At 53.7% G+C, this 25536-nt stretch overlaps 3 protein-coding genes across 11 annotated transcripts in view; 1 reads left to right on the top strand and 2 right to left on the bottom strand.

The window, feature by feature from the left end:
* Nucleotides 1-12456, bottom strand: part of PAFAH2 (platelet activating factor acetylhydrolase 2) — a 59287-nt gene extending 46831 nt beyond the window's left edge. Inside the window, exon 1 of the mRNA XM_081057256.1 lies at nt 12321-12456. The gene's annotated coding sequence lies outside the window, so the exon portion shown is untranslated. The remainder of the gene's footprint in view (nt 1-12320) is intronic.
* EXTL1 (exostosin like glycosyltransferase 1) lies at nt 217-13943 on the top strand. Of its 3 annotated transcripts, XM_081057253.1 has the most exons (11): nt 217-1562; nt 6462-6552; nt 6847-6954; nt 7811-7933; nt 8491-8623; nt 8822-8928; nt 9780-9869; nt 10568-10654; nt 10998-11158; nt 12252-12423; nt 12585-13943. In XM_081057253.1, exons 1-11 carry the CDS (start codon nt 793-795, stop codon nt 12753-12755), a joined length of 2013 nt encoding a protein of 670 aa, XP_080913379.1. In that variant the 5' UTR covers nt 217-792; the 3' UTR covers nt 12756-13943. The 3 variants fall into 3 exon arrangements, with proteins under 3 accessions (XP_080913379.1, XP_080913380.1, XP_080913381.1); XM_081057254.1 differs by lacking the exons at nt 8491-8623; nt 8822-8928 and having other exon boundaries at nt 650-1562; XM_081057255.1 differs by lacking the exons at nt 8491-8623; nt 8822-8928; nt 9780-9869 and having other exon boundaries at nt 650-1562.
* SLC30A2 (solute carrier family 30 member 2) lies at nt 7446-24261 on the bottom strand. 7 transcript variants are annotated; one of them, XM_081057263.1, is made up of 9 exons: nt 23993-24261; nt 23127-23746; nt 22236-22456; nt 20988-21134; nt 20151-20304; nt 19249-19423; nt 18436-18541; nt 17193-17327; nt 16113-16713 (listed from the first exon to the last, which is right to left on the bottom strand). In XM_081057263.1, the coding sequence occupies exons 2-9, from the start codon at nt 23174-23176 to the stop codon at nt 16568-16570; spliced, it is 1134 nt and encodes a 377-aa protein (XP_080913389.1). In that variant the 5' UTR covers nt 23177-23746; nt 23993-24261; the 3' UTR covers nt 16113-16567. The 7 variants fall into 7 exon arrangements, with proteins under 7 accessions (XP_080913387.1, XP_080913390.1, XP_080913391.1 ...); XM_081057266.1 differs by having other exon boundaries at nt 16446-16713; nt 20988-21023; nt 23993-24080; XM_081057261.1 differs by lacking the exon at nt 16113-16713 and adding an exon at nt 7446-8219 and having other exon boundaries at nt 23127-24019.
* Between the last annotated feature and the right edge of the window lie 1275 nt (nt 24262-25536).

Here is a 25536-nt window from a genome sequence, read left to right as displayed (position 1 = left end):
CGCTGCACCGTGATAGCTTCAAACCAGAGCGTGCAGGGACAGCTTCTGCGGGTGGGGGGAGGGGCCGAGCTGCCTGAGCTGGGGACAGCGGCAGGGTGGGAGAGGACCAGGATCAAGAGCTCTCCCTGCACCCAGGCAAGGGCCACTGGCTGCACCCAAGTCTTGACCTCAGCTGACCCTGATAGCCCGCATAGAGCACAGGGTCTAATTTTAGCTGAGCCATAGGGCCTGCAGCCCAGGAGTGCTTGTCAGCGGGAATAGGGGTGGCCGGGGCTGCGCAGGCAGGGGAAGGATTGGGGAGACCACTCCTCTTCCTTCCAGCCCTGTACCCTGTCCAAACCACCTCTTTGGGAGCCCTAATGGGTCCCCCATGGCCTGGCAGACGGTCCTCCTCTCCATTGAGGGCCGGGTCAGGGGGTGCAGCCACGAGAGCAGAAGGACCAGAAAGACGAGGCCTAGCAGCCGGGATAGGGGTTGCGTCAGCCTGAATAGTGCCCAGGGGCAGGGGGCCCTGTTGGGAGGGCAAAGGTTGGCTTGGTTGTCCAAAGGCTGAGGAAGCAGAGTCCTGACCACAGGGAGCCAAGGCCAGAAAGCTGGGTCCTCCTCAGCCTCCTTGTGCCTGGCTGGTGACTTGCTGTTTGACCTTACACTGGCAGCCTGCTCTTGATGGGCCTCAGTCTTCCCATCTGTACAATGAGGGTGCTGAACTAGAAGGTTGATCCCAGCTCCAGCGATCCACCCTCAGGTCCCCGTTCCTCCTGCTTAACCCCAGTCTTGGCGGTGGGTGGCCACATGCAGTCGTGGAGAAGGAAGGCCCTCTGGCTGGCACTGTTAACCTCCTGGCTCCTTGGCCTCCTGGGAGTCTTCCCCCTTCTCCGCCTGGCAGTGCCCGCCAGACCTCGGGCAGAGTCTCCCAAAGGCTGGCCCCGCTGGCTGGATGCAGAGCTCCTGCAGAGTTTCTCCCAGCCTGTGGAACTCCCAGAAGATGTCCCTCAATCTCCTCTAGCCCCCCATAGTGGCAGCTGCGACTGGGGAGCTTGCTTTGACGCCTCGAAGTGCAAGGGTGGTGGCTTCAAGGTATTCACGTACCCAGCCACTGACCCCATCTCTGAGACGCAGCGCAGGATCCTGGCTGCCATTGAGGGATCCCGCTACCACACATTCAGCCCTGCTGAAGCCTGCCTCCTCCTCCTCAGCCTGGATGCCTCCGCTGGAAAGTGCAGCCCAGTGCCCCCACAATGGAATGGGGGCAAGAACCATCTGGTCCTCCGATTCCACTCAGCCTCCTGCTCCCAGACCTCCCAGCTGGGACAGGCAATAGTGGCTGAGGCCAGCCCCACAGTGGACACCTTCCGGCCTGGCTTTGACGTGGCCCTCCCGCTTCTCCCTGAAGCCCACCCATTGCGAGGTGGGGCTCCCGGCCAGCTGCGGCAGCACAGCCCCCAGCCCAGGGTGGCCCTGGTGGCCCTGGCAGAGGAGAGGGGCGGGTGGCGTATGGCAGGCACCGACTCTTCTGCTTGCCTCTGGGATGGGCGCTGTGAACAGGACCATGGACGCGAGCAGTAAGTGGACCTTTCCCCTCAGGGGCTGGTCGGGAGGGGTCTGAGATGGGAGTGAGTCCAGAGGCCTGGCCGAGGGCAGGATTGAGGTGGGAGAACCAGCTAGTCCTGGCCAATTTAGGCCTCAGCTACAGCAGGAGGGAGTCAAATTCGACAGTAAAGAACACCACCACCAAGAAGGTGATTTGCCACAAGTAATGTCCAGGACAGGTTTGGAGTTCCCCCTTAAAGATCTTTAAAAATATAAAACTATGCTCACTCCTACTTACTCTTTTTCTCTTATTCCAATCTCTCCTTCCCTAATATTTTATTGACTATACACTTCTATAGTGCTTGCTCTGTGCTAAGCACTCTCCTAAAGAATGATTATAATGAGATGACACTAAGACACTGAAGCTCAAAAAGGTTGAGCAACTTGTTTGAGGTCACCCAGCCAGAAGGAGCACAGCCAGCATTTTAATTCAGAATTGCCTGTCTCCAAAGCCGTTAGCATTAGAATTCTGAGTTTTGAGGAGGAGTTCATGATCAACCCCGGCAAATGCCTCAAAGCCATGGAGATTAGTAACCGGTCACAGATGGAAGCTGCTCCTGTGTCTAATTTGGGGGAGTTAACCTCTCAGGGAAACAGCCTTTGGTGACAGCAAATATGAATTATTAGGTTGGACAGACAGAAGAACTTACTGCCAAGGAGAGTCCTGAATACATACAAGGGGTGCTGGGGCCTATGGGACATGGAGAGCTTGTTTAGAAACTTCTCTCTACCTGGGCTAGTTGGGGTGACATACCTCAGGTGATAAGGCAGTTAACCCCTAAGCATCCTAAACCCTCTGCACCCACAGGAGGCCAGCAATATCCAAAAGCAGTGTGAGCAGGCAAGAATGAAAGTCCTTTTGAGGTTATCCAGGGCCCCCACAGCAGAGGGTCCCCTCTCCATCTCCGGTAGCAGACCTGAGTTGGAACCTGTCACTCTGGTCTCCTTCCCTTGCTCCCACCCTCAGGCACCTCCCTATTCTCTGCTAGAACAACACGGATTATCCTGAGCTCCACTTTCCTCCCAGGAATTCTTCACGTGACCATGCTCCATTTTTGCCTCTGCTTGGGGCGTTTGGGGCTTCTCTCAGCCAAAGGGCTCTTGTGGGAATGGAATCCCTCTACCTCCTGAAGGCACATGACCTCCGGGGATCCCTGCAGCCAGGGGTGAAAAAGGAATTGCCCCAGTCAGCCCCCAAGGCCCTTCTGCCAGGACCCATCCCTAACGGGCATCTTCAGCAATAAACCGAAAAGTCGGGATCCACCCAGTCACCTCAAGCTCAGAGCTCAGGCAGAACTCACCTTTGGTGACAAGGTTCTCTGCTCACCGAGCCCTGCATCGCTTTTCTGATTTGGCATTTAATAGCTAGTCTTGCTTACAGGAAGTTCTTCTTTCAGCTGACTTTAGTTACCGCTAAATGCAATTGGCTATTAGTGACTCCGAAAGCTATTGCAGCCTGAACCTCTTTGAGAAACTGAAAGTTAGGGAGCCGCACACAGTAGGTAGGTTTACTGATTGATCCAACATTGACCAAAACTGGCTATGGTTTCCTAATCAATGTGGCCACCCTCTAAGTAGCAATTTTGATAAGTTTATTTCCAAGGTGTGACACCTGGCAGGCTCTCATTGTCCTCTGAACGTCTGGAAGTTCTGTCTTTGGCTTCAGCCCACCTGCAGGGACTCCATAATCTCCGTAAGGGTAGTTTGAGCCTTAGTTTCCCTGAAGTGCCAGGCAGCTGCCTGAGTGAGCCAGATAGAACAGGGACAGAGGGAGAGAGGGAGGCCTACAGCCACAGGGCCAGCCCCTGGAAGGTGGCCTGAATAAACAACTGCGGGCCAGAGAAAGAGGCAATTCAGTCCCCACCACTGTCCCACATTCCCTCAGCTGGCAAAGAAGGGGGAGGGGAGGAAGTGAACATTTGGGGAGAGCTTGCTCTGGGCAAGGCTCTGCTCAGCCACCTTTCATAAGTCATGGCTAATCCTCGGAAGCACCCTGCTAGGGAGGTATTAGTATCCCCATTTCAGAGAACAGGAAATTGAGGCTCAGAGAGGTGGAGGGAGCCAGCCAAGGGGCTTTGGTGACAAGCTCCTTGATTCACCAGGGCCTCCCTTCATGTTTCTGATTTAGTGCTTGGCAGCAGTAGAGATGGGATTAAATCCTGCACTTCTGGTTCCAAAGCCCACGGTTTTCCACCTTCATTGAACAGTCTCCTGTTGCTTTGGAATAAGCCTCCACCCATTTAAATTGTTATTTATTTATTTTTATGAATAGGGAATTCATTCACATGGTACAAAATTCCAAAGGCACAAAAGGGTATACAGTGAAAACTCCCTCCCACCCCATCTCCGGCCACCCAGTTTTCCTTCCTGGAGCTAAACACCACTTCCAGTTTCTCTTGTGACTTTTCTGAGGTCCCCTGTGTGTGCACAAGCCATGTGTACATATGTTCTCCCAGCTTTTTGTTTGTTTACATAAATTCAGTGCATATTTTAAAGTCCCCTGGGCATAGGGGGCACAGTGCCAAGGGCCCATGATACTTTTAGGGGCCCATGAAACTGTTTTCACTTTTTTGAAAATCAGGAGGGAACACAATGAGCTCTTAGGTAGAAGAAAATGTTTTCACATATTGTTCATTTTTATATGTACACAGTTAACTATAATTTTTACAACTGTTTTGTGGCCAAGCGCCCACAAAGGCCAAAGTGCCTGGGGCATATGGAAGGAGGTAGAACCACACTGACTCCAGCCTTGGGCCCCAAGGCCCCAAGTCCAAGGCCAGCAACTTGCATGGTCACAGAACCCCAAGACTTCATCAGCAGTTATCACAATGACCCCTCTGTAACACACACTGTCTCTCATATACATACATACACAGGCGCTCATCCAGCCTCTGCTTATTTACCTCTACTGATGGAGAACTCACCACCTCCCCAGGCCACCCACTGGCTACTTGCAGCCAGCTTCACTAACAGAATTTGTGCTGAAATTGGCCTTTCAGACATTGGGTCCATTGGTCCTGGGTCTATCCTCTATTGCACACTGAGCATGCATTCATCCAGCTCACCGAGTGCCCATCCTTGGCCAGGCAATCTGCAAGGCCCTGAGGATACTGAAATGAGGGAGGGGCAACCCTGGCCTCAAGTAGCTCTGTCTTGTAGACAGACAAGTCACTGGTTACAACACACATTGTTAAGCAGAGAGAGGTTGTGCAAGCTGCTTGCCTGGCTGCTGTACTGCAGAGCTATGAGACCTCTGGGGGCCTCACTTTCCTCATCTGTAAAATGGGATAATAACAGCCCATTCCTCCCATCTCAGGGTTGCTGTGAGAATGAAGTGAGGTAATGCATGTAAAGTACTTAAACATATACTTTGGAACGTAAACATATACTGCCTGGAACAAAGTATATGCTCAATAAAGGTTCATTAGTACTACTACAGGGCACACAGAGGCTTTGGGAGCAGAGAGGTGGGAGCTGTCTCTGAAGAGATCAGGAGGGCTTCCCAGAGGAGGTGATGTTTGAACTTAGATATTAAGACCTACTAGGAGGAATTTCTCAGGCGGCAAGGCAAGGAGGGGTGCTCCAGGCTGAAGCAAGACATGCAGAGACACAGAAGAAGGTACAGAGGAGGCTAATGAGGGCTGAGAGGTACAGCTCATTCATCAAGCTCTTTGTCTCTGGGATCTCTAAAGCCTTACTCTTAGGCATTTTCAATCCCTTACGGCTTTATTGGGGTGGGGGTGGGGCTGTAGGTGGTTGGTGCTGTGGCTTTTAATGAGGTGGAGAGTGTCCTATTGTTTAACTTGTGGCATCTTCCAGAGAAAGCTGGTGGATACCTGAATACTGGAGAAAGAAGGCAAGGGTCCTCTGGGAGACCCCTAGCAACAGCTCTGGGGTGGTTCAAATAACCCAAGGTCAGGAATTAGCATACTTTGGTTCTACTTCCAGCTCTGCCCAACCCTTTCGGAGACCCTGAGCTAGTTTTTGGGTCTGAGACTCTGTCTCCCCATCTATTCAACGGGGTTGGTCCAGAGACTGACTAAGTCCTCCCAGGAGTGCTTCTTGAAGGTTCAGACTCAGGACCAGATAGGCTGTATCTAGGACCTTCTGGGCCCTATTCATCAGCCCCACCCTGAGCAGGCCTGTGAGCCCAGGAGTCCTGTCTGCCCATCCTACCTAGTAGTGAGGTTATAGGCAATGCTTCCTTGGGTGGGCAGTCCCAGGGAGGTGGTTCCGAGGAGTGTGTGACTCCCCCTCCCACAGGCACACACAGCCTGAGTGTGGCCCTGGAGCTGGGGGGGTGAGATGGGAGGAACAGAGGAGGCCTGTCCTCTGGGCTAGGGGGCCTCTGGGCAGCAGCTTCCTGTGTGGTTCCAGGCTGAGGGCCCAGCCCACCTCATGACAGAGGAGCCTTTCATGGGCCTGGGCTCTCGGCCTGGGGGGAGGGCAGGGCATGGAGGCCACTCAGGTGAGGGCTGCCGGGGAGTCTGCAGCCTGCGTGTGGCGGGGCAGTAGGAGGGCAAACACATGCATGGCCAAGTCTGCCCGCAGCCTCCCATTTTGCAAATAAGGAAACTGAGGCCCAGAGTAGAGAAGGGAGGTGTCTAAGACCACCAAGGGCAAAGGCAAAGCTAGAGCCGTGCTCCTGCCTTCCAGCCCAGCTGTGGGGAGGGGCAGGTGTGAGGCTGGCACGTGTGTGTCAGTGCGTGGCTGTGCATGAGTTTTGTTAACATATAGAACACAATGGCGGGTTTGTACATTGTGAATTTGGGGGTGTTGGTGTGGGGCTGGGAAGCCATTGAGGGAGCCAGGTGGGGGGAAGGGCAGCTGTCTCAGGCCTCTTGTACTGGACCCCTGCTGTGCCTCCTTAGGACCCACCCTGGGGCAACACTGCCCAATGCCACCTTCTGCCTCATCCCTGGCCGCCGTCCTGATGCCTTGCGCTTCCTCCAAACCCTGCAGGTACAACCCCAACTTAGGTATCCCCTGTCCCTGCCCCCCGACACTCCTGCCCTGGCCCCAGACCAATGGGAAGGAGTGGTGAGCTGCCCTTTACTTCTTTACTCTGGGACTCAGGTGTGCCTGCATCCGCATTTACCTCCCCCTCGGCAGAACTCCCCCTCTCCAAAAACAACCCCCACTTTTCCTTCCTCTTTGCTCCTTGCCCCCAACAGCAGCAGCTGCTGACTCGGAACTGGGAGGGGGGAGTGTGTACAGGGTGAGACTGGGTTCCCCAGTGATGCTCCTGCCCCCCAGGCTGGCTGTATCCCTGTGCTTCTCAGCCCTCTCTGGGAGCTGCCCTTCTCCGAGGTCATCGACTGGACCAAGGCAGCCATTGTAGCCGATGAGAGGCTCCCACTTCAGGTAACTGAGGGCCCTGCCCGAGGGGTGAGGACTGGACCCAGTACATAGGATCCCAGCCCCCAGGCTAGCCTCGGTTCTATCCCCATCTATGCAGTATATTGATGATTTCCTCCCCAGCCCCAAGCCTCTGGGACTCCCATAGGAGCAGATGGAGGCAGAGACTTCTGAAAGTTCTGAGAGCAAATCCTGAGCCTCTTTCAGCCTCAGGTTTCCCATCTGTACAATGTGTTAGACCAGATGATCTCCATGAGCCCAGCCCCACTGGTCCATGACTGCTTAAAATACCCAATTGAAGGGAAGGGTGTACACACACACACACACACACACACACACACACACACACACACACACACACAATTGGAGTGCCTCCATGAGGCTTTGTGTAGAAAAGGAAAAGGTACACTGACTTTTCCATTGGATGAAACTAATTTTGCCCAGCTGTGAGAAACATATGTGCGAGCCTTGAATCCACAGAGAAGTAAGAATGACGTAAGGAGTTAGTAACAATAGCTACCATTCATTGAGCCTCTACAATGCACTAAGCACTTATTATGTATCATCTAATTTAATCCTCACAACCACCCTATGAGGCAGGTACAATTATTTCCCCCACTTTACAGATGAGAAAACAGACTCAGAGGTTAAGTAGCTTGTCCACAATCACAGTTACTAAATGACATTTAAACTCAGCCCTTGAACTCTTGATTGCTATGTTATCTGGGACGTGGCCAAGGGCGGCTGCTTCTAACCTATTTGGAGAACCATGAGAGGTTTCCAGACCTCCAACCACAGGCTGTCCCCCACCAGGGTCAGTCAGGGCCTGACAAGCCCCATGCCTTCTCCTTTTCTTTCTCAGGTCCTCCTGGCTGCCCTCCAGAAGATGCCCTCCACCCGGGTCCTTGCTCTGCGTCAGCAGACCCAGTTTCTGTGGGACACCTACTTCTCCTCAGTGGAGAAAATCATCCATACCACTCTGGAGGTGAGGTGGAATCACCTAGTGGGGGCCCTGGCGCTTAGCTCCTGTCTCATGCTTTTCCCCTCTCCACCCCCCTTTCTGGACACCTCCCTGCTATGTTTCTAGGATGAATCTGAGATGTGGCTGTGAGCTCTTGGATAAGTTCCTTCGCCAATGTTGGCCGCAGTTTCCCCATCTGTAGAGAGACAGCTGTGGCAAACAGATTCTAAAGCATGTGCCAACTCCAGTTGATGGGCAGTGGCTGCCCGGGTGCTCCGATGAGGGTGCTGTATTGGGAGGGGTTCTGGGTCTGCAAAGAAAGTCATGAGCTATTAGTGATGTCTGTCACAAGTGAGGAAGGAGAGGGAGGCAGCAATCTGCCACCTCTGACACCATCACTGAATGCCCCCTACTCTGGACTTCTGCATCCAAACCTTCTGTCTCCAGCGATCTGCATGCAGTTGCTGCACCCCCATAGCCTGAAGGGGGAGGTGCAGGGCTACACCAGGCCCTCACTTTCTCAGACCCCACCCACTTCCACCCTGGCCACACCCCCTGCACGGCCCTCTCTGACTTCACAGATTATTCAGGACCGGATCCTTGGAGTATCTGCTCACCCCTCGCTGTTGTGGAACAGCCCCCCGGGGGCACTCCTGGCCCTGCCCTCCTTTTCCACAAGCCCCTCGGACTTTCCCTTCTACTATCTGCAGCAGGGTAGGCCTTGGGGATGGGACAACTTGAAGTACCCCATCAACTCTCCCCAAATCCAATCCCAGCCTCAACCATAGAGCCCTGCCAAGACCCTCCCTGAGTCCCCAACATTTCTCCTGGCTTCCGGGGTCCCCAACTCAGGTCATTCTCCAGGGGAATCTGTCCCCTCCCACCCTAATAGCCTGTGTCTCATTCCCCCAGGCTCTCGCCCTGCAGGCAGGTTCAGCGCCCTGATCTGGGTGGGGGCCTCAGGCCAGCCCCCCCTGAAGCTCATCCAGGCCGTGGCAGGCTCCCAGCACTGTGCCCAGGTCTGCCCCCTTGCCAGCTGCGGTCCTGGGATCCAGGGTGGGGGCAAAGGACAGGGCAGGGCCTTTGGAGACATCCAGAACCCAAGGATAACCATGCATCTTGGGGGGAGCCACATATTTGGGGGTAGGCACAGGGAGGACTTTCAACTGCCCCTGCTGCTTCTTTAAGTCCCATGTTTCTAGTACCTTCCCCTCAAACCCCTCTCTGCCTCCCCATTTAAATTGATGACTCCATCTAAAAAGCAGGTGCCTCTTGGGGAGGCTGAAGTTAAACGTGTGTTCATTTATTCACTCAGCAGTCACTTTCTGAACATCAGGCCCTGGGCTTGATGCTGACAATGCAGAGAAAATGCGGGAAAGGGTTCTGCCCTGGGATTCAGATTCAGTTAGCATTTCCTGGCACATAGACTCTCAAATCTCACTTCCTGAGAAGCCAGAGAGACTCTTGAAAGTATTCACACAGCGGGGTACCAGTGAGATCAGCCAGGGCATAGATGAAAGGGCAACAAAGACAGAACATTTGACTGGGCTGGGAATGATAAAGGAGTAGGAGGAAGAGAATGAAAATCTTCCAGAGAAGATGGGGATGGGACTTGGGGTCAGGGCCCAAGCTAGGGGCTGTTACCACCACCAGCTCTCTTGAGTTCTAATGCCACACCTTTGTGTCTCCAGAATTCCTACCTTCCAGAAGCCCAGAGGCAAGAACAGAGCAGCAATGAAAGGGCTTTGGCTCCAACTAAGCTCTCTTCCCATACTCACATATACAGCTACCTCCCATATTTCTTCCATCCTGAGAAGGGTCGCTCAAGGGATTTTTCTGCCCCAGACTTGTGTACTCCCTTTCCTCCTAGATCTTGGTTCTCTGGAGCAGTGAGAAGCCACCCCCACCCAGGTGGCCTGAGACAGCAGTGCCCGTGATAGTCATGGAGGGGCCCAGGAAGGTGAGGGGTGAGGAAAGGTGTGGAAGGGGTGGGCTCAACCCCAGAAGGCCGGAAACTGGGGAGGGCATTTACTTGGCCTGAGCCAAAACTGGACTTCAAGTTGGGCCTGAAGAAATCAGACAGGGTTTTAGCTGCAGGCCTTATAGAAATGATCTCTTCCATCCCCTGGCCCTTGTGAATTGTGCTTCCAGAGAACTGGGGAAAGGCAGAGGGAGTACATTGGATGTCTCCGATGCGGGATAGAGGAGAAATCTGGGATCCTGAGGAAACGGGGACAGATGGCAGCAAATTGGGCCAGAGGGGGGTAGCTTCTGAGAACCTGGGATGGTGTGAGCCACCTGCTTGCTGTGTGGTTCTGGGAAAAGTCCCTTCATCTCTCTGGGCCTGTTTCTTTCAAATGAAGGATGTTTAACAACCCCTCCCAGGGTTGAGGTGAGCATCTAATGTGAAAGAGAGGGGTTCTGAGAGGTCAAAACTGGAAAGGCCCCTAGACACCAACTGTCCCATTTTATCAAGGGGGAAATTGGAGGCCAGGGAGGTAAAATGAGTTCCTCAGGTCCAAGTTCGGGGCAGCTTGCTGTTTTCACTGCCCTTCCTCCTACACAATGCCTGCAGGGCTCCTGCTTAGCAGACACTCAGATATATTTACTGTGGGAGGTTCCCACAGCTGAGTTGCCCTCACTTCCCTCCCACTGTAGGTCAGTGACCGCTTCTACCCGTACAGTGCCATCAACACTGATGCCATCCTCAGCCTTGATGCCCACAGCAATCTTTCCACAAGTGAGGTGAGGACTGGGCCCAATAGGAGCCCAATGTGGGTGGGGACAGAGCCAGAGGGCCCTGGCAGCCCCTCAGGTTCCCAGAGCTGGGAGGGACGAGATCCAGAGGTCTAGCCTCCTGCCTTTGAAACTACCCCAGCAAGCCACTCAGCCTTCTCCTTAGAAATCTAACAGAAGCTTCCCAGGCTAGTCTGAAAACACTTTTTTCAGCTCCCAGCTAGAAAAGTTCCTCTAAGAATCCCCTGGAAACTTTCATGCTCCCACCTCCTTCTTCCCTGAGTCACCTCAGCTAGTTGCCTCCATATCTCTGGATATTCCTTCCTCACACCTCACTTAAATCTCTCCCCAGGTGGACTTTGCTTTTGTGGTGTGGCAGAGCTTCCCGGAGCGGATGGTGGGCTTTCTGACGTGGAGCCACTTCTGGGACGAAGCCCGGAATGGCTGGGGCTACACTGCCAAGAGGTCCAACGAATTCTCCATGGTCCTCACCTCAGCTGCCTTCTACCATAGGTACAGGTGGTAACCCAGGCACCAGGATCTGACAGCCAGAAACGCCCCCTCTTTAAACCAGGAGCAGGGTGGGATGGGCATCAACACAGCAGTCAGCCTAGAGCCCAGAGGTCTAGGTTCAAGGTACAGATCTACCATTTCCCGGTTGAGGCTCAGCTTCCTCACCTGTAAAATGTATTCACCTCACAGGGCTGGTGTGCTAATCAAGTGAGAAAACCATATGAAGTGCTTGCACACAAATGGTCAACAAATGGTAGCCAGTGTTATTTTAAGTACAGCCATGCAGAGGGTAACGACAGTGTTTGGGTTTGGTGGTGGTGGTGGTGGGGGGGTGACAAGAGAATGATTCTGATGCTTTATAAATGTGTGTGTGGAAAAATAATAAAATACATTTTAATGAGTATAAAAAGAAAATAAATGTGGGTGTGATCAGCTGGAACTGCCCAAGGCCTTCCAGAAGCTTCCTGAAGCACCCGTTTGGGGGCAGGGACTGAATTCTGGAGGGCCTCTTTAGAGGGTTTCCTTAAACATGTTTAAACCAAATATGTGCAACCTGAAACCTCTTGTAGATTTATCCAGGAGCTCTGCAGGAAACTCGGTAGGGTGAAGAATATTCCTAATGTCTGCAGGGTGGGCCCAGGTTATTCTGTTAGAATGCTGTGTGACGCAAGCTCTCCTGGAGCAGCATCGGCGTGGCTCATCCACATCCTTCCTGACGCTGGTTTTGGGATGGCCTTGGAACCAGCTGGTTCCCCCCACCCCTCCTCAATCTGGCTCTGAGTTCATACCTCAGAGAATGGGGTGGGGGCCCCAAGAAGCTGTGAGGGAGGAGCACGGAGGACACCTCTGGCTGCAGACAAGCCAGAGCACAGAGCAGTGGAGAGCGCTTAGTACGTGGGATGGCAGCTCTCTGAAGTGGCCAGGGCTCAGAGAAAGGAGCGGGGCTTTGGTAGGAGGCTTGGGGATGGGGTCAAAGGGAGAGTGAGGTCAGGAATGAGGACAAGGAGGCGTGTGTGTGTGTGTGTGTGTGTGTGTGTGTGTGTGTGTGTGTGAATTCCACCGCAGCCTCTCTCTGTCCTCCCCTCTTACCCAGGTATTACCACACCCTCTTCACTCACTCCCTGCCTAAGGCTCTGAGGACCCTGGCAGATGAGGCACCCACCTGTGTGGACGTCCTGATGAACTTCCTAGTAGCAGCGGTCACCAAGCTGCCCCCCATCAAGGTGCCCTATGGGAAGCGGCATCAGGAAACCAGAACACCACTGGTAAGGATGGCGGGTGACCAATGGGAGAGCACCGGCTGGGGTAGAGAACGTTCCTTCTAAGCGGCTAAACCAAATCCTTTCTGCTGCAAGGGGGCGGGGGCGGGGGCGAGGGGAGTTCACAAGGACAGAAAACCCTCCCATGCTTCTCCTCTCGCTCTTAGGCGCCTAGGGGCCTCGGGCCTGCGCCTGCAGACCAAGACTGCATCAACCGGATGGCGACAGGGTTCGGCCAGATGCCCCTGGTGTCCTCTCGGCTCCGTCTGGACCCAGTGCTCTTCAAGGACCCGGTGTCCGTGTTGCGCAAGAAGTATCGCAGCCTGGAAAAGCCCTAAGAGGGACCCGCGGAGGCTCCAGATCTACTCCCAGGGGGCGCTGCACCTGCTTAGAGGGGGAGGCTCGGCTCAGATGTCCCCTCCTATGGGACATCTGGGGATGCAATCAAGGCGCCCAGTTGGCCAACACACCAGATCCCCAGTGGCCAATGATAGTCCTCGTGCCCGGAGCGGGCGGGGCCTCGCCCCACCCTCCAACCCAGCTGCCTTTGTCGGTCCCCAAGTGCGCCGCGCTTTCTCTGTTGCGGTGCCTCTTGCTGGCGCAGATCCCTCCGCGGAGCTCACTTTTACTTGTCTTTCAAATCCTAGCCTGCTCCAGCGGCTTGCCTGACTCCCATCCCTATTCCAGATCGGTTTGGTCTCCTTTGCGTTTTTACAGCCCGGAGTTTTTCGCAGTCGCGGCACTGTTCATGCTGCCTTGCCGCGTACACCGTCCGGCCCCAGGACTGGCCTGGGAGTCCCAGAAGGGCAGGGTCGTGTCATCTTCTCTCTGGCCTGGCAGGTGCGCCACGAATATTTAACGAACAACTAGATGGGAGAGACATCAACTGCGTGCCCGGCCCTCTGCGGACGGTGGCGGGAGTGTGGACTGCGTGTGCCGAGTGAGAAGACAAAACATCCCCTAGTCCGGCGGGAAGGCAGCTACCCGCAAGACGCCTGGGTTGCCAGGCGCAATCCTCGAGTCCCAGCGATGGAGCAAAGAGGTGCCGGGAAGCCAGTTTCGGGGCTTCCTTACCCACTGGGTGGAGCAGGGTGGGGAGTGGAGGAAAGGGATGAGAACGCAGACCCTCCTCTCAGGCTCCCGCGTCGCCCTGCACTACCAGTCTGGACCAGTAGAGGTCAGCGCCGCACCGCACTCCCTTCTCCCCAAAAGTGAGCGGAGTTTTCCAACACCCGTGGGTCCCGCAGCCCACAGGGAAACGTGGAGGCTCGGTGGTGCGCAGCCCGAGACCTCAAAACTCGGGGGGTTGGGGCGGGGGAGGTCTGAAAGAATAGTCCCAACGCTTTGGCCCACACACTTAGGACGAAGAAGGGCCATTTCTAGGAGGGCTGGGTGGAAGCAGAGGCTGTCTCAATTGCTTGGAGGTGAGAGTGTGGTGGGGGAGGAGCCGCTGGGTTCTCCTGGGTTCATCCACCTGTAACTGGAATTATCACTTCCGAAATAAAGCCTGTGTCCTTGCCCCCTCAGGCTCAGGCTATAAATACTTCTACAGCAGCTGCGTGGGGGAGGGGGTCAAGTCTAGAGGGGTGGAGGAGGTGGGTCCAGCCCAGGTCCAGGGTGTCAGGTGTTTTCCTGCTTTGGTGGCCTCGCAGCTTTGGAAACTCCCGTGACTAGCTCGCTGGCAGGAACATGCTGTCCCCCAAGGACTCTCCAAGGCCTCCCACCTCCATCTTCCAGCTTGACCTCTGGCCTCTGGATGACTCAGGGCCTCCCTGGGGCCAGTCACAGCTGGGGGTAGACAGAGGGCTCTCCCTTGGGAAGAACGGGACCGCTGGATTTTTTTGGGGGGAGGAGGGGAGTCTGGGAGTTCAAAGGTAGGGGAGGCAGCCTGGCCCAGGGTCAAGAACAGTTGAGGGTAGGTGAGGAAGTACACAGCTGCAGCCCAGGCAGCCTTCCCAGGGCAAGGGCATGAAGGGCTCTGAGTGCCAGGCCCATCCAGTAGAAAGAGATAGCTTTCCCCTCCCCTCCCCATTCTAGTTGTGGCACCCAGAACACTACCAGGACATTGAACTGCCTTGGCATAGCCTTGCCCATGGGGAGGGCACTGCCAGGCCCAAGGACTCACACTGTAACATGCAGCCCAGAGCAAGTCCCCAGCCCCTGCTGTATGGGAGGCCTGGGTGTATGAGGCAGAAACCCCAGACTGTCCTCACGCTGACTGTGTGACTTAAGGCAAATGACTCAACCTCTCTGAGCCTCCTCCATTTTCTCATCTGTGAAAAATGGAGCACCACAATGACTGTCTAGAGAGGGGTATAAGGACCTGACATATAGTAAAGCTCAGGATCCAGGTTCCTGGGGCCTGCCATCGCTGAAGGGGAACGAGGAGGGGTTGAGTCCCTTGCGATTGAGGTGGAGTTGAGCACAGCCTTCAGCAATCCCCCCCCACACACACTTCTAAGCCAACACAAATGACTTCCCACAGATTTTGAGGGGCTGAAGAACCTGCTGACCTAGATCACAGGCAACCCTGAATGAAAGTGCTGGAAAGGCACAAAGAGGTCATTTCACAGATGGGAAGAGCAAGGCTCAGATGGGGAGGCCAGTGACCAACCCCTCCTCCTCCAAACCATGGGTCAGGACAGAATCGAGACAACTCAGAGCTATGCCTGGGGAGGCTGGGAAGCCAAACTGGCTCCAAAGCAAGGTCGCCTCAGGAAACATCTTTCCAGGATAAAAATAAAAGTAACTACTCTTCACTCACCAGGTGACCAGGTGCTTTTCAGACTTTGGCTCCAGTCCTCATAACAACCCTGTGAGGTAGGTGTTACCGTGTTTCCCTGAAAATAAGACCTAGCCAGACCATCAGCTCTAATGTGTCTTTTGGAGCAAAAATTAATGTAAGACCCGGTCTTATATGATTATGATGATATGATGATATGATATAATATAATACTGGGTCTTATATTAATTTCTTGCTCCGAAAGATGCATTAGAACTGATGGTCCAGCTAGATGTTATTTCAGGGAAACAGGGTAACATTCTCAGATGAGAATCTGAGGTACAGCCAGGCTGACTTGCCTAAGGGCACGTGCTTGTTAGTGGCAGACAGACCACTAGACCAGGCCACCTGATGACTGGGCATGATGCCTTCTCTGTGAGACTGGGGACAGGTCACCCCCCTTCATCTTGTAAACACAAGCTACCTCCAAATTCAGGAACTTTCACCTAGTGTCTCTTGTCCCAGTTGTACAGCCCCTCTTTGTCCTCTATCCCCAAGTTCAGAACAGGTCAGAGCTGGCCCGATCAAATCTGATTTCAGGCTGAGTTCCCTGGGACACTTATCAGGCTGAGAAGTGGCCCAGGAGCTGTGAGGTGATTAGGGTGGGACCCAAGCTGAAATCCCTGTACCCCTCACCTGTGGCCAGGGCATCTTTGTGTTGACACAACTTCTTAGGCTGGGGGAATAGGGACAAAGGAAAGCAGCCAGGTCCTTACCTAGTCAGAAGCCTCCTTCCTCTAGGAAAGGAAAACACTTGGCTCACAGCTGAAGTGACTACCACACAAACGGGCCTTGGGTGCCCCCTGGCTTCCCATTTCAGGGGGACAAGAAGGAGAGTGCACGATCCTCACAACACCCCAACCCCCATAGCCTCCTTACATCAGATTGTTGTTAGAGACAAAGGGAGGGGACTCTGTTCCTGGGCTTCTTCACAGATTCATAAGACAAAGTCCAGATAGACTGAAAACAGGAAATGAGGTGGGTAGGCAAGGGGATGTTAAGGCCATTCCCCTCTAGCACCCCTCACTGTGCCTCACTGCCTTTTCCTGAGGCTGGTGGTAGGACAGCACTGGCTGAGGATTAGACCCAAAGCCAGACCACCCAGGAGCCGGAAGAGACGGGTCACATTAACTTGTCACCTGGAGTCCCCATCCGTGGGCTGGCTATAATCAGATGGGGAGGAAGGGGAAAAGCCCCATTCCTGGAGTGGGCAAGGCTCCTCCAACACTGATCATGGAGCAGAGGTCAGGAGAGGGAAATCGTTTATAACACAGATGGGGTAAACAGAGTCCTGGCTGGACCTGGGGGACACTGAGCCCTGCCACCTGCAGGTCGTGCCCCTGCCCCAGTTGGCACCTGGCCAGGCAGTCAGTCCGAGGGGCCCTGGCACGCCTGACAGTCCTTCATGTCTTCAGAATAGTCCTCGATCTGGATGGTCATGGTGTGGAAGTGGAACTTCCCCTGAAGGCGGGCGCTGGCTGCCTTCAGCACAGCCTGGGCGTCTGTGTTCTGAGCTGGGGACCAAGAGGACACACCAGGGAAGGCACCAGAGAACCGTTTACTCACTCTTGGGCCCTTAGGAACAATCAAGAGACTGACTCTCCACCCTACCCCCAGCAGAACAGGATAGGGGACCATGAAAATTAAGAAACCCCAGATTTCACCCCTGCCCCAGGCAACTTGGTTCCCATACCTAGCACAATTCCAAAAGAGCAGGAAAAACACAGGCTTTAAGGCTTTCCTCTGCCACTTATGAGCTGTAAAAGCCTAGGCAAGTGACTTTACTGTCTCACCCCACCCCCAGCCTCAGTTTCTCCATCTATAAATGGGATCGTGATGATCAAATGAAATAATGTGTGCAAAGCACTCAGCATGGGGCCAGGTTCAAAGCATGGGCACTGCAAGCGTCTGGGGTCGTCTAGACCCGTCAGGGACGTCCCAGGCTTCGGCTGCCTCTCTCCCACACCCTACCCTGAGGATCCCCACCACTCACCAATGGCGATGTGGACAGACAGCATGGGCTGGGCCACGGTCAGCGCCCAGATATGCAGGCTGTGCAAGGCTTCCACCCCCTCCACGGACAGCAGCAAATCCCGCACAGCTGTGAAGTCCACGCCTTTGGGCGTCCCTGAGGATGGCAGGGATGGGCTAAAGGAAACTGCTCCCTTCCACCCGTGCTGGTTCCTGCTCCTCGAATGTCATCTCAGAGAAGACCTTCTTGGCCAGCAGATGTGATGTTGCCCCCATCTCCCAAATGAGCCCCATCGTATCACTTTGTTGTTGTTTTCCTCTCCACACTTAACACTGTCTGAAGTTATCTCGTTTGTTAGTTTCTTGTCTGTCTCCCCCTCTAAAATGGCAACTCCACATGAGAGCAGGACAGCCTGTTTTGTTTACCATCCTATCCTCCTCAGTGCCCAGAACAGTGCCTAGACATAACAGGAGCTCAATAAAAAAAGGTTTTGTGGGGTTTTTTGGAACGAAAAGAAGGGCAGCTGGAGATCCCTGCACCCACATGGGGCATCATCACCATCACTTTTATCTGAGTCAGTCACATTCTTGGAGAAAAAGCTCTGACCTGCAGCTGGACACTCCTGCTGACCCCAGACCAGAATCCAGGCTGACCCTGCCCACACAGAGACCCATGACCCAAGACCCTGGAGCACAAGAAAGCCAGGTGAATGAGTGTGGTAACTCAGGGCAGATTATTCACCACTACCTGGCACCCCTCGAAGCCCAGCCACCAGGACTTTGGAAAAAAAGGCCTGAGCTGGAGTGGATTCGGCAGCCCTGTCCAACACCAACTGTCTTTTTCTGAGCTTCAGTCTGCCCCCCTCCCTTCCGCAATAGGAAGCATATCTTCACCCCTCACTGTGCCTGAGTGGAAGCAAATGGAGACAGAGGAAGTGTATGGGGAAGGGCTGAAGTGCCAGGTGCTGCAAATACCACCCAGGAGCCAACTGACTAGTCAAGGAGGACACCCAGCAGGGAGGAGTCACCCTTGGGCCTAGGGGGAAGGGAAGGCATGGTCCAGGGGACATTTCCAGGAATGGCCATACCTGAGGGCCCAGCTTGATGCCAAGATTTGCCTGGGGCCCCAGGAAGTTCTCCAGCCTATGCCAGGCTCCAGAGCCTGGCTCCCCATCAATGTGCTGGGATTCAACCCCTACCCCCACCACTGGAACTTCAATAGAGCAGGAAAGCCAAGAGCAAAAAGGGAGCCCAAGCCCAGTTACCTTCCATCAGCACCAGGGTCACGTCTCTCAGGATGGTCAAGGTTGTCCCCAGGACCAGGATGGAGAAGAGGAAGGTGCAGATGGGGTCTATGTACTTGTACTCTGGCTACAGGAAAAAGGGAAGGCAGAGCTGGGGTTCAACACCTAATACATCAGCTTCTGTTCTCCCTTCCCACCCATCACTGTCGGGGAGAGGGGCTCTTGGCAGGGTGGACATGAGTCTTACCCTAGCCCTGCCTCCCAGCTTATTCCATGGCCAGAAGGGCAGGCAGGACAGACCACAGTTCAGGATAAGGCATAGTTCCTTCCCACCCCTCCTTGACCAAGGGGCTGTGCTAAGTGGAATCTTACACACCATCTAGTCCAATGTCCCCATTTTATAGAAATTAAGACTCCGTTAGAGCAAGGGACTCACTCCACATCACTCAGCTAGCAAGGACTGGAGCCAGGCTTCACCCTCAACCCTCAGCTCTTTCAAATACACCACACTGCCTCTCTGTGCCACGCAATGCCCAGGCTTCGGCAGCACAGAGTGCTGGGTTTGAATCTGGCTCCACAATTTACCAGCTGTGTGACACAGTGTAAGCTTTTCTGTGTGAGCTTTTCTGAGCTGCAAAAAACACCAGTACAGGGTGGTTGTGAGGATCAGGAATTGGATAAATGTTCCTTCCCTCTCCCCACACTTTCTTTTGCCCAGAGATGGGAGGGAGCTAGAATGTAGAAGGGGTCCTATGCGGAAGGAGCCCCCAGATGATCTATATTCTTCTGCCCATCCCCCCCTCCGGCCCACCTCCCTCTGTCCCCAGCTCTGACCTTAAAGTATAAAATATAGGCTGCAACCAGGACACCCAAGCTCTGCAGCAAGTCTCCAATCACGTGGATAAAAGCAGCTCGAACACTGGGGTTCTCCTGCTGCTGGCTGGGGCTGGGGCTGTTTCCGTGGCTGTGGCTGTGCCCGTGGCCAGACTGGTGAAGAGTCAACCCCATTCTACAGAAGTGGAGACAAAGCTAAGGGGCTCACTGAGGTAGCAGGTAGAGACCACCCATTATGTCTGGCCAACCTGTGGAGCAAAACTCCCAACCCCCAGACTGCCGATCTCTTTGGCCATGTGAAAAGCCTGACCCACATGGCATTAGCTTAGAGTGCCACAGGACAAAGGATTCAGCTCCAATGCCAGGCTGAGTCTGGGCTCAAAAATACCCCAGTGCCAAATCTGAGAGCATGAGGGTACCATGGAAGTTATCAGTTCCCCCACCATGTCACAGATGGGGAGGCTGAGGCCTAGAGAGGGCAGTGGCTTGCCCAAGACCACTGAGCAAGGGAGAAAGAACCCAAATGAGACAGATGCTCTATGTACCCTGCCTCTCTCTGAGACCAATTTCAGGCATATCAGCTGGAAAAAGGACTTGGGTTCTGCCCCTAGGGACATCTGCTCCTGCAAGAACTAGACTCACCCCTCCCCACTTCAGATAGGAAGCCTCCCAGGTTATTCACTGAAGTGTACCTGGGAGCAGGGGTGGAGTTGATGCTGCCCCAGACTTACAGCTCCCGATGGCCTTGGCCTTAGGCAGGACCCAGGTGTTCCAGGTGCCAGAGCTCAGACCATCAGGGAAACTCTGTCCCTGTAGCCTGTACTGGTGCGGCCTGGCCTGCATCCACCAAGATCAAGCACAAGTACGCATGTGAGAAGCGGGAGGAGGGAGGACTCACTCACATGATGTTTATGGCCACAGCACAGCCTGCTGTTATCAGCATGGTGTCCCCCTCGATCTCATAGTCCCCAGAGATCAGCCGCTCCACTGCCAGGTACACCAGTACCCCAGTCACGACCCAGATGGACAGCACGGAGAGTAGGGCTCCCAGGATCTCTGAGGAAGAACCCACCCCAACACCAATCTTACCATGGGGCCCTAAGGCGGAGGAGATCTCGCTTTCCCTCCAGTACCCCCACCCCCACCCTTCAAAGTCAGGGCCTGGGTCTCACTGGGCTCTGCTGAACGTATAGCTGGCATGGTGGTACCCTGCTGTACCACTCATACTTCTGACAATGTCAGAGCTAGAAGGCACTTAAGAAGTCACATGGGTCAAACCTTTTAGTTTTACATGCAAAGAAATGGACTTATTAAAATATATACTATTGCTCAGCAGGCAAACTGAAGCTTCTGAGGAGAGAAAGGGCCGTCTCCCACCAAGAGGAAAATGAGAATGCAGCCCAGAGATGAACTAAAGAGGGTTTACATCCTATTTCTTCAGCCAAGAAGGCGTGGCTGAGCTTTCCTGCCCCACAAGCTGATACATGGAGTTATGTGCAGAGTTAATGCTATAGTCATTTGTTCTTGAAGTGTGCCACTTCATTTCTTAGGAAGATGAACTCTTCTTTCCAGCAGACTAGGAGTTCCCCGAGGACAGAAACAAAAATTGACATGTGCTTCCCACACCCAAGCCACCCTCCTGGTCTCACTCAGCGACCCACCCATTGCAGCCACCTAAGAACCCATGTTTAAACCCACCCCTCTCCCAACCCCACCCTCATCCAGGCCAGTGCCCTCACCAGCTCGCTGCCAGCCGAAGTTCATGGTCTTGGTGGCTGGCCGGGAGGACATCCAGAGGGAAAAGAGGCTGATAAGCATGCTGGCAAAGTCAGTGAGCAGATGGGCTGCGTCGGTCATGATCGCCAAGCTATGTGCTAGGTACCCACCTGCAGGGGCAGTACCAGGAGGGTGGAGGGTCCTTAGCTCTCCAAGAAGCCAACTTCCCAAACTGTGTGTGTAGCAGGGAAACCATGGACTCTGGAGAAAGATACAGGAACCGGGACCTCTCCACCCATTTGCTGTGTAACCATGGGCAAGTGATTTACTTTTTCTGTACCTCAACTTAAACAGGACTAACAACATCTACTTAGAAGGTGAATGTGAAAAATTAAGTTCAAATAGGGCCTGGAAAGCATAGCAGGCATTCAGTAAATGTTCTTTCTTTCCAGGCATTTAGGCCTTCCCTTACCTACTAGTTGTGTGTGATCTTGGGCAAATTACTTAATGTACTCCACTTTCATCATCTGTAAAATCAGGAGACTGACAGCACCCATATGACAGCACAAGGTTGTTGTGCGTATTGCATGAGATAGGTGCCTATAAAACACTTAGCATAGGGAATATAGTCAATAATACTGTAATAACAGATAAAGTCAGATGGTACCAGACTTATCAGGGTGATTACTTCATAAGGTATATTTAATCACTATATTGTATACCTGAAACTAATATAATATTGTATGTCAATGGTAATTGAAAAAAATTAAATTTTTCTCAATCAAAATTTTAAAATTAATTTAAAAAAATTTTAAATTTAAAATTAATCTTTTTTTAAACACAGCATAGTAAAGGTCTGATAAATGGGGCTATAGTATGGTTGAGCAACATGGGTTTGAACTGTACCTGTCCACTTATTCCTAGATCTTTTTCAGTAAGTACAGTGGGCTCTTCCTATCTGCAGGTTTGGAATCTGCAGATTCAACCAACCCTCCCCCCCCATGAGAAACAGTAATTCCGCATTCCCAACTGTGGAAGGAAAATACTGTTTTCTATTCGCATTGGTTCAATCTGCAGGTGCAAAGGGTGGACTATAGGTAAGTTTTGGGGGAGTCAGAAGTTACATGTGGATTTTCCACTGTGTGAGTCGGTGCCCCTAATCCAGTGTCCACTGTATTAAATGTTACTGGCTTACATTACAGGGGAAATGTCTTTTAGATCATCCAGACTATCTACAAGCCAATTTCATTTAATTAGCACAAAGTCCTTACCAACTACTTCCCCAATCATGAACACCAGGCAGATGGCAGAGGCCACATAAAGCTGACGACGGGCCCGCTCCTTGTTGGGGTCACAGTGACTGCCAGGACTCTTCTGGGTGTGACAGTAATGATTGTTCTCCACAGCCAGCTCAATGGCTGGCAAATCCACGCCAGGTGGAGGCAGAGAAACCCAGCCAGCCCCATCCTGCCACAGAGATCCCGTGTAAGACCTGGCCAGAGAAGAAGAGAAAAAGGAGACTCAGCTCAGAGATGGAGGCAGGGAGAGTTGACTCCACTCCTAGCTCTCTGTGGGGCCTTGGAGGTCCCATGTGTCTAATTAGGAGAATAGATAAGGGTGCTCCAAGCTCGAAGTCCCTGAGGAGCGACCAGAAGCCTGTGTTCGCAGGTGGGTACTAGGGGAATGACCAGTCTGCAGGAGTCTAGGGGTATTGGCCCAGGTGTTCTTTCCTCCCCCATCCCTCCCAAGGCCTGGAGGAGACAAAGACCTTGGGAACTGGCCAAGGGGCGGGGCGGTCCACCCGAGCGCGGAGAAGGAACAGAGCTCTGGCTCGGGAAGATGGGCAACCCCCCATCTCGCGCACCTGGGGCCACAGGGCCTCCGAGGCCCCGGCTGCCCCGGGGGCAAAGTGCCTGGCCGGGGGCGGGGCTCTAGGCTTCTCACTCCAGACAGGCTGGCAAGGGTCAGGCAGGATCCTTACGTGAGGGAGTGATGATCCCGGCGCCAAGCTGGATTTCCCCTTCTCCTTCACCTCACCCCACCCCTTCTGTGTGGTCTCAGTTCAAGCCGCCACCCGCCACCCAAACCATCCCAGGATAGCAAACGAGGAGGTGCGTCCGATGCTGCTCAAATCCCCGCCCTTCCCCACGCTTTCGCCTTACCGGGCTCCGAGCCTGCCGTCCAACAAATGCTGCTTATCCGTGGCCTTCATGCGGCCCCGCGCGCCGGGAGCTGGGTCGGGAAGGCGCGCGGACACCCGGCGAAGCGAGTCCCGGAAGTGGCGCTCGGGACACTCGGGGGCGCGGACTCACGTGCGGGGTGAGCTCCGCGCGCCGTCCGCGTGGTCCTACTCGCTCCCCTAGCCCACCTCTCCGCCTCGCGCCTGCTCGGGCCGCGGCCGCGCTGGGGTCGCCGTGGGATCGTCCCGCCGTCGCGCCGCTGCAGTCCCGGCTCTGCGCGCGGAGCTCCCGCCTCTCCGCGCCCCGCGTCCGCCCGCTTTATCTCGCCCTCGCCACCCCGTGTGAAGCGGCCCGCCGCGCGTCGTGTGCAAAAGCCCGCGGGGAAGGGGGAGGAGGTGGCCGGCTGCAATGGATGCCCCGGAGCTGCCCCAGAGCACCGGTCCCCTGCACCCTGGGGACAGCGCGGCTTATAAGGAAAAGCCTAACCGCTTCCACTGAGTTAGGACTGGGCTGTGGCTGCGTGCGCTGTCCCCCGCGCGGGGCTGGCAGCGTCCCACCAAGAAGTTCTCGGGCCTTGGTTTGTAGAAATCCGCTTTGGGACCCTGGAGGGCAGGAATGTGGCTCCTGAGGCTAGGGTTGTGTCTTCCCCACAGGCTGGAGATTCCTGGGAGTTTGGTCGGTTTCCACCCTCAGGCTGCAGCCGCCTAAGGTCGGCTGTGTTCGGCTCTGGCAGGGGGTCCTGGGGGCGGGGCCCGCCGCCCCTCCGCCCGAGGCTGTGGCCCTCCTTAGGACTGACTAGTTGGAACTGCCCGATCCATTTTGCCACTGAAACAACGCCAGTTTCTCACCTGCGCGCTCCGATTCCAATCTGGGGTGACCGGCTTTATCTCCACCCCTTACATAGGACAGCGTCGCGCTTCTGCAGCAGTCTCCATCTGGGCAAAGTTCACACCACCACCATCCCTTCTCCCCTGGCCCCGCAGCAGCTCACAGGAGCCCCAGCAAGGAGCCAGGCGAGGTGGCCCGCGGAGAGAAGCTGGCCAGTCCTTTGTACCGGCTTCGTAGCCCACCCTCTCGAAGCTAAGTCCTTCCACAGGGGTTTTCAGGGGTTGGGGACCTGTGGCCCCGACGCTGGCCTCTGATAGGTGCACTGTACATAGAAAGCACTTTGGGTTGGTGACCTCCCTAGCAAAGCACCCCATTATCCCCAACGCCCTTGGTCGGGGCGGCCATGGCTTGGGTATGGCCCCTTACAGAGACAAGAGCACACACCACTGGTGACCAGGAGGGACTCCTTGAATCTGTCCCCCAAACAAGAGTCATCTTGTTAGGAGACTAAGTGCAAGGAGTAACGCTGGCAGTAGCACACCTGCCTAGATTTAGCTTTTCCATTTCTGGACTCTAAGTGTGGAAAACCTTGACCTCAGGCTTTCTGGCTTTCCTGGTATAGTCTAAGGACCAAGAGGCTCAGTACTACCTGGAGAAAGTGTTAAAATGCAGGTTCCAGCTCCCTGCATTTGGGTGTGGAGCGTGAGAATCTGCATATTTACAAGATTCTCCAGGGATTTCTGTACAGGAAAGTTTGAGGACCTTTGCATAAAGCCTTGCAGGGCATCTCAGATATGCCCCTCTAGATTATAAGCTCTTTGAGAGCAGGGATATATTTTGTACTTCTATTACATTTTAGTCCAGCTCTGAACACCTACTGGGCGCTTAATTACATGCCTGTGAATTGGCTTGTAATACAGCTGCATACAAATATCAGCTGGTCACTCATCAGATGAGAGTAAGTGAGGCAGGTGCAGTTCACAGGAAGTTCTTGCTGGGCCATCTCAGTTGTGTTGAGTTTCAAACTGCCCTATGCACAGATGAATAAATATTGTAAATTATTTGAAGGTAAAACATTTATGCTTTTAAAAAGTGTATCTTATATGTCCTTCTTGTTCTCTTTAATGGAAGGCACATTGTACATTTTCAGTAAACGCAAATTTACAAATCGGATCCAGATACATATACATTTTATAAAACCTTTTATGCCAGATTTCCTTCAAATTAATACTTTCCCATGATGCATTTTAATTGTTAGAGTTTCACTAATTAATCAAGACTTTGATATACTGAAAACTGCCAGGTCCACTTGCATTATATACCAGGGTCTGGCAGAGATCCCTAAGAGGTCCTATGTGAATGACCCAGCAGTTCTCAGACCCCAATATTACCTGAAGAATCTTCTTTTTAAAATATAGATTCCCATTCTCTATAACTGGAGTCTGATTCTGTAGGTCTGGGGTGGGGTTTGGGAATCTATATTTTTAAGACCTCTGTTTGACGCTATTGTGGAATTATTGTTCATTTTTTTATAGTATAGTGGCTATGATTTTAAAAAGAATCT

Source organism: Rhinolophus hipposideros (assembly GCF_964194185.1).
Source record: "Rhinolophus hipposideros genome assembly, chromosome: 8".
NCBI lineage: Eukaryota > Metazoa > Chordata > Mammalia > Chiroptera > Rhinolophidae > Rhinolophus > Rhinolophus hipposideros.
The sequence above is the reverse complement of the archived record's forward strand: the minus strand, read 5'-3'. Positions and strand labels throughout refer to the sequence as shown.